At 52.4% G+C, this 16587-nt stretch overlaps 1 protein-coding gene across 1 annotated transcript; it reads left to right on the forward strand.

Moving 5' to 3' along the window:
• Window positions 1-9239: 9239 nt before the first annotated feature.
• Window positions 9240-11798, forward strand: LOC117838598 (phospholipid-transporting ATPase 1-like). Its single transcript, XM_072290603.1, has one exon. The coding sequence runs from the start codon at window positions 9718-9720 to the stop codon at window positions 11503-11505; it is 1788 nt and encodes a 595-aa protein (XP_072146704.1). The 5' UTR covers window positions 9240-9717; the 3' UTR covers window positions 11506-11798.
• The last annotated feature ends 4789 nt before the right edge of the window (window positions 11799-16587 follow it).

Here is a 16587-nt window from a genome sequence, read left to right on the forward strand (position 1 = left end):
AATCCTAACTCAAAATACCAAATCCCATTCATTTTTCTAGTAGAGATTTTGGTGATTGATGGATAAGCGATTGACGAGGAGTAAATTCCTTACTCTATTTACTCATGGAATGATCTAATGAAGCATATATCGCGTATATTTATCTAGTTTCATCTATGTTTGTGTTTCTAACTCATGATAAGGCCTTTGGTCGTTGTAATTGCTGCTTTGGGTTGTATTCGTGATATAGGTCAAGTTTCTTTTGAAGAAAATTTTGTAGGTCTTACTCACCCCTCTCTAGTCGTCATTTTCGTCCTTTAAATAAACTTTGAAAAACTTTTGTTTTATTGCACTTGAATCCCGAATGAAGTAAGAGTGATATTTTTTCTATTTTGACATATTTTCCAGGCTCTCACTAATACAATGTTTCCACACTACTGGAAACCTGAGCATTGGTCCTAGCCCTCAGTACCGGTTCATTTATGACCCGGTACTAATGTGAGCATTAGTACTGGGTCTAACTGATAGCTCCCCCCTTTAGTACTGGTTGGGGGCTCCAATCGGTACTAAAGGTCACCCATTAGTATCGGGTGGAGACTCCACCCGGTACTAATGTGCCTGAGGGTCTTTAGTACTAGGTGGAGGCTCCACCTGGTACTAAAGGGTGAGGGTCACCCTTTAGTACCGGTTGAAGCCCCCAACTGGTATTAAAGGGCCCTATCTCCTCCGCCTGGTGGCCTGACCGGCCCATCCTGACCCCGTCCGCCTTATCTGTCTGCCTTATCTCTTCCCCTCCACCTGCGCATGGTCCTTGGCCTCTCCTTCTCTCCCCTCCCCCTTCCTCTCTCTCTGGCCTCTCCTCATCTCCCCTTCCCCTTCTCTCTCTAGCCCCTCCGCCTGCGCACCGCCCACTCCGCTCCCCTCCCCTCTCCTCCGTTCGCCCCCTCTGCCTCCCCCCCCCGCTTGCCCCTCACTAGTAGTGAGGAGCAACGGCGGGGTGAGGTGAGACGGTGGCGCGGATCTGCGGGCGGCGGGAGCGGCGCCGGGTGGAGGGCGGGAGCGACGGGAGGGTAGGGGCCGGCGGGAGGACGGCGGAGAAGGGTCAGCTAAGACAACAGGGGGCGATGGGGCGAGGGCGGGGGCCTGGCGGTGGGATCTTTTTTATTTTTTTAATAGCCTTTTAGTACCGGTTATTTGGAACTGGTACTAAAGGGGCTTTCCCCAGTAGTGCCACTTTGACGTGTTTAGGAGTGTTGTATTATTATCACAATTTTATGTGATCTCCTTGATGATCTTTTTAACGTAGTGATGAAACTAAAAAAAATCCATAATTCAAAATAATTTTGGAAGAATATATAGAATGAACAAGACCAATATCACTTGCCTATGCTGACAGTACACAATTCCATAGAACCAACATGTTTTTAGCCATTGGTGCAAGTAAAGAAAAACTCAGAGGTCAATGTGCAAAGTTGAGGCCCCTATGCTCAAAACTTGAAGTTGAAACGGGACTAGGCACGAGGGAGTGTGAAAGTCATCTTCATTCCAAGGTTTCTAAAAAACATGTAGTAAAACCTGCTGGTGCATCCCTAATGGTTGGAGCTACCAGGATTAGTCCTTTTGACTGACCCTACTAGTCTCCACGGTACCTCTTTAGTTCAACAAATTGTACGAATTCTGAAAACTAGTATAATTTTTTGAACATAGCTTATTCATATAAATACATTGATTTTCACATGCACCATTGGAATATAAGTTTAGAACATGTTGTAGAACACTACATAAAACCAATTTAATTATCCGTACACATACTAGTAGTATCCATGGTTCAAATCTACAATATTTACTCCAAGGATCATATTCGCATAATATATTGCATGCATGAATGTACTATCATGAGCCTCATGGATTATTAGCTTCAATGTCACTCCATAGATAGTGAAACTATTTAGAGGTGGGTTCAATAGATATGAGCTTAATACAATTCTTTTGCAACCATTCTCGGATGGGACTTTGTGAATGTGCACTCCAATGGCTTCATGACTTGCTCTAAGGCTTCTTTCAAGCTAGTATTGATGTACAGAAAGCGAGTATGATGGAATAAATCTTGAAGGACAAAAGTAGCAACATATAGTATGAAATTATATTTTCCAATCATACATACACTCATAACGCAACAAAACTAAGGTCATATAAAATAATCAATATTAAATAAGGTTAAATTCTCTTTTAAGGTGGGCTTCGTTACCCTAAACTCTATTATATTTCCTGCACTTGGGTACAAACAACCAAGTGAGGCTTGATTGCTTAGTTTATTTCACTAAATACGAGGTTTGATATTGCTAAAAAATATTATGATTAATGAGAGTCTCTGCCAAACCAACCCCCCCCCCAGCCCACATAGAGATATTAACGGCAATGTACTCAAAATATAAAAAGATATTCTAAGCAGGCAAAAAAAATGATTCCAAAGATGTTCAAAGAGGACAAATGTTATTTATGAGTACTCTGAAGAAGAAACAAAATAGTAAAATTTGGAATTCAAATTCCTGAGCAGGGAGACACAACCGCACCCCTCCGCGTCGGTCTCAAGCTACGGGAGGGGCGACTTGGCCGCTCGCCCAGAAACAAAACCCGCGGGCCTCGCCGGCCACCGTCGTGGGACAGCGCGTGGAGGCGACGGCCGCTGTGGTGCCGAAGCCGGCGACCATTCGCCTCCCTCTTTGTCCACCTCCTCTTTACCTATTCCTCTCCAATTTCAAATGTGAGCAGCCACAAAACCTAGCAAGATTTGATCAATTTGTGAGCTCTAGAGGCTAGAGCTCGACTTCCCCTCGTCGGATCCGGTCTCCTACGACCCTGATCTGATCCCTCCGATGGGGGAGCTCGGGGCACGGAGCTCCTGGACCTCACGTCCAGCTCCTGCTCCCCTGGAGTGTCGGCGAGCGGGGTGGGGCTGCTGCTGAGGTGGGGCTCTGGTGCCTTCGAGCTTCGTTGCTCGGCGACGACGGTGGCCAACTCGACTACCCTTCGCCAGATGCAGCTTCCTCCGATCCTAATTTGGTTCCTCTTGTAGGGGGTTCTCGAGGGCCTTGCCGACTTGCGGTCGGAATCCTGCGGGGGAGCTCGAGGCACAGAGCTCGTGGACCTCATGTCCAGCTCCGATTCCCCCGATGTGGCGGTGGCCGGGGCTGCTGCAGAGTCGAGGCCCCTGTGTCTCTAGGCTTCAGTGTCCCATGATGACGACGACTGAGGGCGACCTATCCTTGGTCATCGCATCCCCTCCGCCGCCGCCGCCGCGGCTAGTTAGGGACTCCACTCGGTGCTCTCAGCATGTGGTTGGCCGTATTCCACACCGCGTGCATTGCAGCCGGTGGTCCAGGAATTGCGAGGAGAAATCCAAGTTTGGCTTTGTGCCAGTGCCGACAACGGCGACACCCTCAGGTGCCATTCTTCCTCCTTGGAGGCGTTGTTTCAAGGCGTCCCTGTCCACATGTTTTGGATGCATTTGCGCTGGTCTGGGAGGTTTCGGTCAGGAGAAATCCTAGCCTGGTTTTGCACCAGTGCCGTCATCGATGATGCCCTCGGGCACCATTGTCCTTCTCGAAGGCGATGACGAGAGACCACTCCCCATTGGGGCCATGTGCACCACTTTGGTGAAGGCATCATTTTGGAGATCCCCTCGTGCCGCCACTCACAACCGCTAATGGTTTTGGTGCTTCTCGTTCTACATCACCCATACACTTCTTTGATCTAGCGGCTAATGATTGTTGACCTTCGTCGTGGTTCCGTAAGTGTTCCCCATCTGGCGCCTCTACTCCGTCGGTTGTCTTCTTGTTGATGGTGCCATCAAATCTTATGACGGGTGGTGTTTCCAACTCTATTGCCATTCCCCCCAAGGCTTCCTCCTCGTGTACGGCGTTAGATGGCGGTACGTGGAGCCTGGATGTGTGGTGAATAGTGTCACCATCAGCTTTAATGGAGATCGTCGTGTCTGATGAGTTTTGGTTTGCGCACCTCTTGCCACCTTTAGTCCCCATTCCATTGGCCTGGATTGGATGTGCAATGACCACGACGCACTTGGCGAGTATGTTGTTCAGTGGTGACTCTAATTGGCGAACGGTGGTTGTTCTTTCGGCCTAAATGATGGCTTGTCAATTTGAAGTGTCTGTGTGAATGTGTGTTTTGTTTCCCCTCGTGTTGTACTCCGGTTGTAATCCGTATTTTATATTGCTGAAAATCTTGTACTGATTTTAGTCTACCCAAGACCCTTTAATGAAATTCAGGTGGGGATTCTCTCCCCCGTGACCAAAAAAAATAGTAACATTTGGAAGTAATATAGCTAAAAGGTAGTAAAAAACTAGGCAATAGATTCATCGGAGACTTCTAGTGTGATGTTCTTAATTTTTATACACAACTCCTTTTCTTGCATGGGCATAAGTTATTAGGAAACGTAATATTGTGCTCATAGGATAGTGTATTTTTAGATTATACACCTCGGTGATAGTTCTTGTTCAGACTTCAGACGCTCTCCACTGGTTGGGGAAGTTTGGTTTTTCAGTGAGGTATACTAACTTAATGGCACCAACAGGCAGTGATAGTTAATGTCGTTGTCGGGTACTCACTTTTCTAGCTATTGAATTGGTGTGAGATAAGGCATGAGTGGCGGTGAATCATGAACAGTAGTAAAATATTATCAGTTAAATGAGCGAATATCGTATGAATGCGTCAGTAGAATGATATTAGCGAAACATAAAAAGAATTACTAATCATCATGCCATAAGCTAACTGCAATCGTTAGCAAAGTTTTTGACGCGCGGCTTATAGTCGTGGTTGGTTGTACAACCGCGATCGGGATGGAGGAGCGAGAGCGACTGCACGGGACGGAGATTCCCAAACTCCCAGTAAGCACCGGCGCCCGTGCAAAACTACAGCCCAAGTGCCACGCGCCTTCTCGTGGACCTGCGAAGCCCCACCAGTACGCGCGTATCCGAGGGGCGCGCGCATGGCCCCCACGTCAAAACCCAAACCAAAATCGACAACGCAACGCGCGCGCATGGCCCCCACGTCCGAGGAGCGACGAAAACTGTGGACAGTGGCGCCGCCGAACCACCGCCGCCAGCCGCCACGTACAGGTACACCCCGGCCCTCGTCGCCTCGCAACGGTTGCGTTGCGGTCAGTCAATCGGTCCCGCCGCTCCCCGGGGCCATGGGCACGGCGGCACCGCACCGCAGATGGGCACGCAGGGCTTCCAGGGGCAGGCAGGGCAGGGGACCGAGCTCGCGCGCGTACGGCGGCGGAGCTGCTCACACACTTGGCACGGGCTGGCGGGACGAGCGGTTTTGGCCTGTTTCTCCACCAACCCTCCTGAACGTTCGAGAGGCGCGCGAGCGGGTTTGTGGTCGTGGATGAGGGTGGTACAGCTGCGGCCCTGCGCGCCTCACACACCTCGCTGCGTGTGCGGGCTAGTACTGCTGAATGCTGATGAGTCTCTACGCAGTGCGCTCTGCGGCTCTCCGGTGCGGGGACACACAGGGCACATCACTCTCAGATTTTTTTGCTTTATATCCATCTGGTAATAAGGTGAGGACGAGGGCTAAAGAGGACGGAAGGAGTTTTGTGGTTGGTTGTTCATCGATTCTCCAGAGTCCAAAATCCAGATCGGCCGCATCTTTGCTAACTTAAGGTAACTTATATAAATTCATAATGGTAGTTTATGTGGTAAGTAAAATGTTGCCATTCAAATGATCCACTAATCTCTACCTAATATTAAAGTGTGGTTGCTTCTTCCAACCGTCGGGTAATTTTTCAAAAAGGTTCCTCGACTTATTCCCTCAGTCTTTGGAGTTACACGGACGTAGTTCTACACGATTGGCAAAATAAAAATTCCTTTTTTCCTTGCCTGCACGCGTTTCTGTGGCCCGCGATGCATCCGCCGCCGCCTTAATTCCCACGAATCAATATGCCGTCACGTGCCGTCCGCCATCCGCCCGTGCCCCACTAGCCTCGGCGTTCGCTGCCGTCGACCCCCTCGCCATCCACTGGTCGCTCACGCCACCGCCCGCCATGGCATCCACGCGCGGTGCCGGCCGCCGACCAAGCAATACACCCAAGAACAAAATAGAGGATAAAAAAATACCATTAACCAGCAACAACGAAATTTGACATCAGCATCTAGATGTCAATCGTTCACAGCTACAACACCACCACACAACTCCTGCTAGGCGGCAAAGGTCGGATGCAGCAGATGATCGCGAATCTATCCAGTGACGCGAATCTATCCAGTGACAGGGAATCGCGCGGCAAACAATTGACAACACAGCAGCGGGAGAGCAGGTTAGCAGCGGTGGGGATGCAGCGCAAGAGGCCGGTGAGGAAGCAACGGGAGACAATGGGTGTGCAGTGCAGGAGCCCGACGAGGAAGCGTGCGGCACCGTAAAAAACCAACATTATAAAAGAAAACATGAGGAACTGATTGGTTCTTAATCTCACGTGATTGGTTCTTGAATGCTTGGGCTTTGACCTTTGAGATAAGAATGACGTGCTAATCAATCTTTTAAGCCTGTGGGACCTACATTAAACAAAAACCAACGTTATAAAAGAAACAAACTTGGTCCGTCAACGCGAGATCACGCAGGGAGGTCTCGACGACTATAGGAGAGTGGGTTTTTTGGTAGGCACTACGATAAGGCTTTCGGTATGTCTGCCGTTGTCGAGTGGAGTTGTGTGGACACGTTGAGGTCCCAATCCAACCGGTCAGGTTTAACGATTGAGTTGTGAGTTACACGCGTTGATGTCCCAATTCAATCAGGCAAGTATAGGTTGTTTCATTCTTTTCCTTTTCATTTTCCTGCCTATAGCTTCCCAGGGCCGCAGTCTTATATTTTTCTTCTATATCAATAGAAACTCGCACTGTCTTGTGCGGTTCGTTCAAAAAAACCCAACAAAGATAAAAAAATGAAGGAAGAAAAAAATATATTCAATAATTCATGAAGAAAAACCAATAATTCTGAAACAAACAACATCAAATTATCACCCAACTTTTATCGTAGGAAGAAAAAAAAAGATGCACCATCGAGCACATAACTAACTTTTTCTGAAGTCGTTTGGCGGTGGACTGCTAGCGGTGATTACACTGCCAAATCAGCTTCACGATGTTGCACCAGGGTTCCATACCGCTACTTGGTCACGAACTCATTTGGAAAACTTGGGATCCGCTGAAGATAAAGATCTTTCTGTGGCTGGCATTCAAACGTAGGCACCGGTCATCAGGGTAACTGTTGGCCATTCTGTTGAAAAGCCAACGATGTTATATTGCACCGTCGGTGACTATCAAACCATCGGCAAATAGTAACATTCCCAAGAGGTAGTCGGGAAGTTCTTGTAACGGCTACCCCGGCAGGCAACATAATCCTCCAAGAGTGGTGGGCACATTTGAGGCACCAATGGTCCGGGAATTGAAAAAGGGATTTGACACCCTATTTGCGATGGTTACGTGGAAAATTTGGAAAGAGCGGAACGTAAGAATATTACAGAGTGATTGCCTGCGGGTGGACCATTTGCTTCAGAAGCTCAAAGAGTCAAAGACGACGTTGCAACCTGGATCAAGGCAGGAGCAATGCACTTAGGTAGCTTGTTAGGCGAGTAATTATTCTGGTAATTGCTGCGCGGGTCGTAATCACCTCTGTAAAAGCTCCTCTGGACTTCATGCGCACGTACTCTTCACGTCGTAATATAAAGATGCGCGATTCTCGATAAAAAAAATTCTGAGAATTCTTTTTCACTGGTGCCACTGCTACCTTCATTTCATAACGGCATTTAACTATTCTTTTGAGCACCCAAGTGGGGCAAATGAAATATAAGTGGATTGAAACTCGATACTCGAAAGGATGGGAAGCCCGGCCTGTCCGATCTTATATACACGAGACAAATTGGACTTGCGGCCCATTTTTGTGCCAGAAGGAAGAAGATGCACGCGGCACGGGGGTGCGGCCTGCTTGTCCCTATCTACCCCCGTGAAGAAACCAGCCCAGAGCCCAATGCTAGCCCACAACTCTGGAGGAGGCACCGGTGCGGGCGGGTTCCGGCCTCCGAGCAAGCTGAGGCTGAGCCATGAGAGAGGTGCAGGCACGAGTGGAGCCAGCAGCCAGGTGCTTGCTGCTACTGGCCTATTGCTAGGTTGTTTTAGGTTGTCCAAATCTGAGATGATCCAGAAGCGCACGTGCTTTTCTGCATAATTTTGCAGCTCTGACATCTAGGCAGTTCTATAAACAGTACTAATAAGGGAGAGAAAAAATTACGCCGCGCTCGTCCTGAAAGAAAAATGGGAAGGAAACGGTGATGTTCCTAGACCAGTAGCCCGTCTAGAATGACCCGTTCTCTAGAAGCGAGAATTCCGGGCGAACTGATGAAGTCCTGCCGTATTACTTTGAATCATTAGCCTGCCTGACCTTGATGCCGGTTGACTCTCCGGGGGAGAATTTGCACATGTTGTCGTGGTACCGGCACCGGCGTTTTCTGCTGACCTAAGCAATGATTCAGAAACTTCCATATCAGGGCAATTTTCTGAGCCTCTAGAAGCCGGGCTGACATTGGAATGGCCCGTGGACCAAGTGCACCGATCGAAATGATGATGCGACCATCTAACTAAAATGGCTCGACTCCGAATTACCAGGACCATATCCTGTCTTCTCTGTCCTAAAAGCTGAGGCGGCGGATAACATGAGAGAGCAAATCACTTCATGTTGTTCTCAGTATCGGCAGTCTCCTTAGAACAGAAATTTTGACCCGCTGATCTATATGGTAATATATTCATGAATTCAAATACAGATGAGTAATTGTACAAAGGAACTCCTTTTGTCTAAAATGACATGGACGTTGTTTACACCGTAGTTTTGTCCATTCTCCATGGTGTCTTCTTCCGGTAGTTTTGTATGACGGCACTTAGACAGTGTACAAGGACATGGAAGTACACTCTATCCAGTTGGTAAATACGCCAGTTAACTATTAACACCTTGTTCTTACCACAGATTTTCAGTGAATAGCTTCAGTATCAGCACAGGACCATGTCTTTTCCTGCCGCCAATCCAAAGGGGAAACGAGATCGGTATGCGTGGGATAAGCCGCACAATATGCAGTAGAATGGCAGATTCACACTGTTCTTGTTTTGTACAACACACCATTGTTGTTTTGTTAATCACAACAGTGCTCTCCTCTTTTAATTTCTACCAGGCCGTGACGGACACGTCCACGCCCCTTGTTTACTGTTTCAAATGCCGTGAACCGTGTCCACGCGCAGCCAGGGCCGGCGCGAAATCAAACGCTGACGCCTTCCGGTCCAATTCGCGCGCCCGCCAGCCATCCACTGACTTATTTTTTTTGTCCCCACATCACATCTCCCAGTATTGCACACACGAGACACGACACACATCTCCCGGCTCTGCAACCGCAAGACACTACGTCCACTTCGCAGCACCCTGAGCTCTCCTCTCCCGCTCCCGCAACCAACACAGCGTCATCGCGCTTGAGCCTTGAGCTCTTCCCCTTCGAACACCCCGCCCGCCCCCTGCAAGCGACCAAGCGACCACTCCAAAAACTTGGCCGCTTCCCTCGTAAACTTCAGCCCGGACAGAATCGGGCGATAATCCCTTCTTGTTCGGCGCCTCGCTGATTCCAACCTCATCCGCGCGCCGCGGTTGCTCAGCTGGCGGCGAGTACCAACCACGAGCACACCAGCGATGCGACCGGAACGGCCATTGCTGCCGCCGTCCACTCCGTCCCTGCCACCTCTGCCGCCGTCGCAACAGGCAGATGAAGCGGCGGGAGCAGCAGCCATGGACGACGTGCCCGCCCGGCTGCCGGACCCGGTGCCGTCACCGATATTGAGGCACTCGCCCGCGAACTCGGTCAGGCGGACGCGATCGCTGCGTTCGCTCTTGGCCGACTCGCCGTCGGTCACCTTCGCGGCCAACCTCAGGTCGGGGTCCAACGCGTCCTCGTTGGAGAACTTCCAGTTCCAGCGCTCCGGTTCCAGGTCCGCGTCCGGGACCCCCGCGGGCCTCGGGCGGGTGTCCACCCGGCGGTCCGCGTCCGAGCGCGCCGGCTCGCAGCGCGACCTCCGCGACGAGGACGCCCGGTTCGTGTACATCAACGACGCGGACCGCACCAACGCGCCGCCGGCCGGGCTCCCCGACAACTCCATCCACACCACCAAGTACTCCGTCCTCACCTTCCTCCCGCGCAACCTCTACGAGCAGTTCCACCGGGTGGCCTATCTATACTTCCTCGTCCTGGTGGCGCTCAACATGGTGCCGCAGCTCGGCGTGCTCACGCCGGCCGCGTCCGTCCTGCCGCTGGCGTTCGTTCTCAGCGTGACGGCGGTGAAGGACGCGTACGAGGACTGGCGGCGGCACCGGTCCGACAAGAACGAGAACAACCGGGAGGCCTCGGTTCTGGTGGGCGGCGTGTTCCGGCCGAAGCGGTGGAAGGAGATTCAGGTGGGCGAGGTACTGCGCGTGGCGGCCAATGAGACGCTGCCGTGCGACATGGTGCTGCTGTCGACGAGCGACCCCACGGGGGTGGCCTACGTGCAGACCATCAACCTCGACGGCGAGTCCAACCTCAAGACACGGTACGCCAAGCAGGAGACCATGCCCACGCCGCCGGAGGCGCTCGCGGGGGTCATCAAGTGCGAGCGGCCCAACCGCAACATCTACGGCTTCCTCGCCACGGTCGACCTCGACGGCCGTCGCGCCGTCTCACTCGGCCCCTCCAACATCGTGCTCCGGGGCTGCGAGCTCAAGAACACGGCCTGGGCCGTCGGCGTCGCCGTGTACACCGGCCGGGACACCAAGGTCATGCTCAACAGCTCCGGCGCGCCGTCCAAGCGCAGCCACCTCGAGACGCACATGAACCGCGAGACCATCATGCTCGCCGTCGTCCTGTTCCTCCTCTGCTTCATCGTGGCGCTCCTGGCGGGCATCTGGCTCGGCGATCACAGCGACGATCTCGCCGTGATCCCGTTCTTCCGCAAGAGGGACTTCTCGTCCAGGGACGACCCGGACGCCAAGTACAACTGGTACGGGATGGGCGCGGAGGTCGCGTTCACGTTCATGAAGTCGGTGATCCAGTTCCAGGTGATGATCCCCATCGCGCTCTACATCTCCATGGAGATCGTGAGGGTCGGGCAGGCCTTCTTCATGGTGCAGGACCGCCACATGCTCGACGAGAAGCGGCAGGCGAAGTTCCAGTGCCGCGCGCTCAACATCAACGAGGACCTGGGCCAGATCAAGTACGTGTTCTCCGACAAGACCGGCACGCTCACCGAGAACCGGATGGAGTTCCGGTGCGCCAGCGTGCACAGCGCCGACTTCAGCGCCACCGACGGCGGCGACGGCATCGTCGGCGACGAGCATTCCGTGATCGGTAAGCAGGTTCCAGTCACCCAGCTCAGTTGGACAAATATTCACCATTCGATTCGGTTGAGTGGTCACTGGCGGCGGGCAGTTTTAGCACATCAAACATGACACTTGTCTGCTGCGATGCTAACATTGTCACCAACTCAGGGTGCTCCATTTCGAGCGCACGAGATTGGAAATCTGCAGGAATTTGAGGGTTCTGACGACGCTGACCCAGAAACTGATTAGTACTACCGTAATGTCATTCTCTCCTCCTCCTGTTTTTTTTTCTTTTGAAAAGAAGCTAGTGTCATTTCCTGTGCGCGCCGTCTTTTATCCGTGGTATAGGGCACAGACATAATAGTGCAGTACTGTTGATCGCGATTGACTATGGAACTGTTAATATCAGACTTCTGAACATACTTTTCGCCTTAGTTCAAAGACCCCACCGAAAAAAGCCACGCTGCAGTGAGACGTAGGACCCTAGTGTTATCTGAAACTGAGATTGCTGAAACTTTTAGTCCCACAGAGCAGAGAGAACGGAAAAGGCCTCTTCCTTAAACAGATCTTGACGAAGCTTTTGATGATGCCATTTGACTGTCTTGATCGTCCCTTGCAACGTCAAGGCTCCGATGGTCCAACCTCTCGATCGACACGATTATTCTAGGATAACTGGTGGCCTGAGCTAACATCCCTGTCGGATAAGAATTGCCAGACCTGCTCAACTAATCCAACACCTGCGTAACATTCTTTAGGGATTCCGATGTCTCGATAGCGATGAATCGTCATCATTCGGTTGTTTTTCTGCTAACAGAAACCTGACACGGTCGACAGGGCAATTACCAGACCAAATGAGTACGTCAGGCTGCTTGAGCATTTCTCTTTTGCTCTGTTGACTGGCATGAGGAGGAAAATGGAAAATCAACAGCAATAATCCTCCAGTTTCTGAACCGAACTTTACGTGTCTGGTGCATGCAGGCGAGGACGGCATGATCCTGCGGACGAAGACGGCGGTCAAGACGGACCCGAAGCTGGTGGCGTTGCTCAGGGACGGCGCCGGCGCGACCGCCGACCGCGCCCGCGACTTCTTCCTGACGCTGGCGACCTGCAACACCATCGTGCCCATCGCCGACGACGCCGCGGCGGGGGAGAGGCTGCTGGAGTACCAGGGCGAGTCCCCCGACGAGCAGGCGCTGGTGTACGCGGCCGCGGCGTACGGGTTCACGCTCGTGGAGCGCACCTCTGGCCACATCATCGTCGACGTCTTCGGCACCAGGCAGAGGTACGTCCCGTTCTTCTGCCCCCTCCATCATCTGCGAATTCTTGCTGCGGTTGGCCGCACTGTTTGTTTGCTGTTGGGTGCATTGTTTGTTTGCTTTGCTTGTTGCCTTGTGTTTCCGAGCTGATTGCATTGCCGTTCCGTTGGTGAATGCGCTCTCTCTTTGTTTAATCTCCTGTTGCTGCGGATGACAAAAGACTAGTATAGTTGCATGATAATTGGGCGGCGCGACGCGACGGGATTGATAGCTACACGCAGGCAGGTGCGAGGCGTCGGATAGATCGCACGAGACAAGCAGGAAACAAACATAGGAGGAACATGTTTTTCAATAGTGTAACCAAATCTCGGGCCCGTCCGGCCTGATAGGTTTCTCTCGGCATCTGTGATCATCGAAAGCAGGCTCCACATCAACTGCTCCACTTCGCTAAAGGCCAACCTGACGCGACCTGCATCCGCAGGGCTGCTATGCTGATTACCCTTTGATTAGATCGTTAGGGTTTCCTTGGTGGTGCATACGTACCAGCAGCCCGGCCGGCATAGTACACCGGCAGATACGCATCTTGTGTCCCTGGTGACCTGGTCTGCGGTGTACGGACCACCGGGCACCACGTTTTTCAGGCCAGAGGACTGTGCTCCGCTGAACATCTTTTTAGCATGATGACACGCAAAACCAGTGTTATTAAAGGTTACTGGTTGGTACAGCACATTTGGTTCTGCGGTGGCTCAACGCCTTTTTTTTTTCCCCCTCTAGTACACGGTTGAGCGTTGGTTCATCTCGCGCGCATCCAAAACCGTCGGCTTCCCATCAGGCATCACCGCAATCAGCAATCAGATGTTACTCTGCCTTATCCGAGGCAGACAGAACAGAACATTCAAACTGGCTACCCATCTTTTTTTAGCTCTCACCCCGTCAGTCTCCGATGCTGAGTCTGAAAGCGATTAGAAACTCAGAAATCTCTCGGTATCCAACCCAAACTCCCCAACACTTCACGAGCCTGGACCTGGAGCCTGAGACGTTGCGGGCATGCACAGGTTCCGCTACGCATGTATCGCACGTATAGCGGCGATTCCAGCGCCGCCTCGGCACGTTTTAGGTGAGTGGCGACGGTGCGCTGGATTTTGACGGGTCGCGCCCTCGCAGCCTCGCAGCCCACCCCTTTCAACAATTCAATTAAATCCCGATAGAAAACTCGACGCCGAACCGAGCACGAAATCATTATTCAGAGTTTCAGACCGTCTAGAAGTCATCATTTAATGGACATGTGCAAGGACTAGAAACGCAAAGAGACCGACGTGTCGGTACGTGTCGACCCGCGGGCTTTGGCTCCCGAACCTTCTGCCGGCTTACATGCGGGCCCCGGCGCACCAACGCAGCACGGGGTTCGTGTGGCCTTCACATGCGTGCCGTTCGCCCGTGCGGCGTATTGCTCCTACCCGCGATCTTCATTCTCAAAGTCTCCCCAGCTTATACCGGTAACCCATCAACCACCATCGCCGCCCAACTGATCTCCAATCTCAAACAAGAACTCTGAAGTTTCTGATGACGAACAAGTCAAACCCGGCGCGGCGGCGGGCCACCAGGACGGCTTCTAGGGGGAGGCGCAGCCAGGATTTGACCTGTGCGGGCTGGCGCTGGATGGGAACCAGACGGCAGGGATGCTCCCGTGCGTGCGTGCTCCACAAGCCAGATCCGCGGGCCCCTGCCCGCCTGCGGTGCCGGAACAGGCCAGACCGGACGGTGCCCACGACACGAGGCTTCCAAAAATTCCCCGTCCGTCCTCCTGCTGCCCAGGTGTCCAGGAGACCAGGACCCCTCTTGACTCTTACCCTCTGGTCTGCTAGGCCAACCAACCCAACCCGCCCGGAGCCCCGGCCACGGACGCCCCGGCCGGCCCCCGCCTGCGTCCCCCGGCCGCCTGGCGCCAAATGGCACGCGCGCCGCCGCGCGTGCAGGGGTCCGGGCGTGGCCGGCGGGTTCTCCTCGTCCTCGAGACGGTCGCGCCCGGCGTGCTGGGGATCAAACGAGACCCCTTTTACCGGTCGCATCGTGTTGCCACTTGTGGACAACTGGGTACGGCGTTGCTGTTGCCTCCTGTTTGGCGTGCCGTGCAGGACGGAGGGGTTCCGTTCCGCCGAGTAGTCTCCAGGCCTGCCATGGTTTACCCGCCCGACCCCGATTAGTCTCCGGCTGCACCAGTGCCGTTCATGTCAACCCCGGCCTTGGATTAACAAGGAGAAATTTACAAGGTCAAGTTGTTCTTGTTTGATCCTCGCGAGTTGCGAGGCCTTTGCTGCAGTGTAACCGTGCAAGTTACAAGCCTGCCTTCGTGATACCACGTGTGCGTATAACTTTCGCCGCGCCTTGGTTCGTTCGTTAGTTAGTCCAGGACGCAGCCGGTATAGTTTAGCTGGTTTGACTTGGTTTAAACTAGTGTTGCGCAGCAGCCACCGCGCATGATTCCAAGAGATCCTTCCTTGATCATATCTTCATCATGAGGTTTGTCTTTTCGCTATATTTTTCTGCCGGTCAATTCTGGACAACTTAACGCGGGGAGACATTCATATTCCACAAGCGATCTTTCTTCTCGTCAACATCCCCGAGCTTCCTTGCCAGGAAACCCCAACCGCACTTAACGCCAGAAAAGCACACAAAAAAAATCTCCGACGTAGCGATTTTCGTTTTAAGATGGAAATTTCTCCATGCCCAACCTGTTGTTGTCATAGAACCTAGTCTATCACAATAAACTAGTTTGATTCCCTGCCCTTTTCCTGGAAAAGATAAGTGCAGCCCAGAACCAACCCAATCAGGTGCTGCAGAAAAAGAGGGAAAGGACGAGAACAGGAACGAAATGGCACCTTTGTCCTCTCCTACAAGCTCCATCGATCATACAAGCAACCACTGAATCACTGGGTCGTGCATGGTTGCATCCACATCCACGGACAGATCAAATCCAAGCACAAAGCCACTCGTGTTGCTGACACGTGATATTTCTTTTTATCAAATCCACTGTGCGATATGGCGTGGTCGATTCACGCCTCCACGGTGTGGTTCTGTGGGGTGGGGGGTCGGTCAGGGTCATCATCCATGCAGCCATCCAAAGCTCTGAAACTCACGCCACCAAGGACAGCGCCTCCAGTTCGGCATCTCTTTTTCGCGGATTCAATTCCGCACAGTACTGCACGTCCATTGCCTGGCGAGTACTGCCACTGTGAGGAATTGATGCCGCCCGCACCCCGTATCAGCCATCACTCATCATGGCCATACCAAAGTTCACGATGAAAACTGCATCGACCAATTTTCGAAAAAAAAAACTGCATCGACCTCGATGGCTAGAAAAATGGACTAGTGCCACACCACACCAGTCATCTGCCATCAATCCTTCACCTAATCCAATGCTTTTATTTCTTCGTCACGGTGCCAAGAAAACTCCCCTCCTCGTCGTCAGCCGGCTGCCGCGCCACGCTCTGATGAAGTGATGGTTACACCTGAACGCCTGAAAACATTTCGTCGCACTGTCAGTCTGTTACCCCCCATCAGGCCGAATTCCTTCCCTGTTTTTAAAAAAGAAAAACTACAGAAACATGCACGAAGGGTCAAGGATTTGCAAGTTTTTTAGGCGTTTGCGTCGGAGTCATGGCATGGGACTGGGCAGGCTGCTCGAGTCCAGTGGCGCGCGACCACGCAAGCACGATCGTCACGCACGATCCGGTTTCTAGAAGCAGACGGGAGAGGATGACCTGTCGCGGAGTTTACAGCACGCAAATGGGTGTAGTAGTTTATGGGAGGGAAAAGTTTTCTTTCGGTCGTTGAGGGGAATGGAGCGGGGAGGCGGCTTGATGTCAACTGCTCCCTGCCCGAGCCGCTTGTCCGGACGTTGACCCGGAGCCGGCGGCTAAACGGAAGATTTGTGTGTGGGGCATTGTCATCCTGT

The sequence above is a fragment of the Setaria viridis genome, chromosome 9, assembly GCF_005286985.2.
Source record: "Setaria viridis chromosome 9, Setaria_viridis_v4.0, whole genome shotgun sequence".
Classification (NCBI taxonomy): Eukaryota; Viridiplantae; Streptophyta; class Magnoliopsida; order Poales; family Poaceae; genus Setaria; species Setaria viridis.

Bases quoted from the DNA above. Each gene is read 5' to 3' on its own strand.
- LOC117838598 (XM_072290603.1), top strand. From the start codon at position 9,718: ATGCGACCGGAACGGCCATTGCTGCCGCCGTCCACTCCGTCCCTGCCA.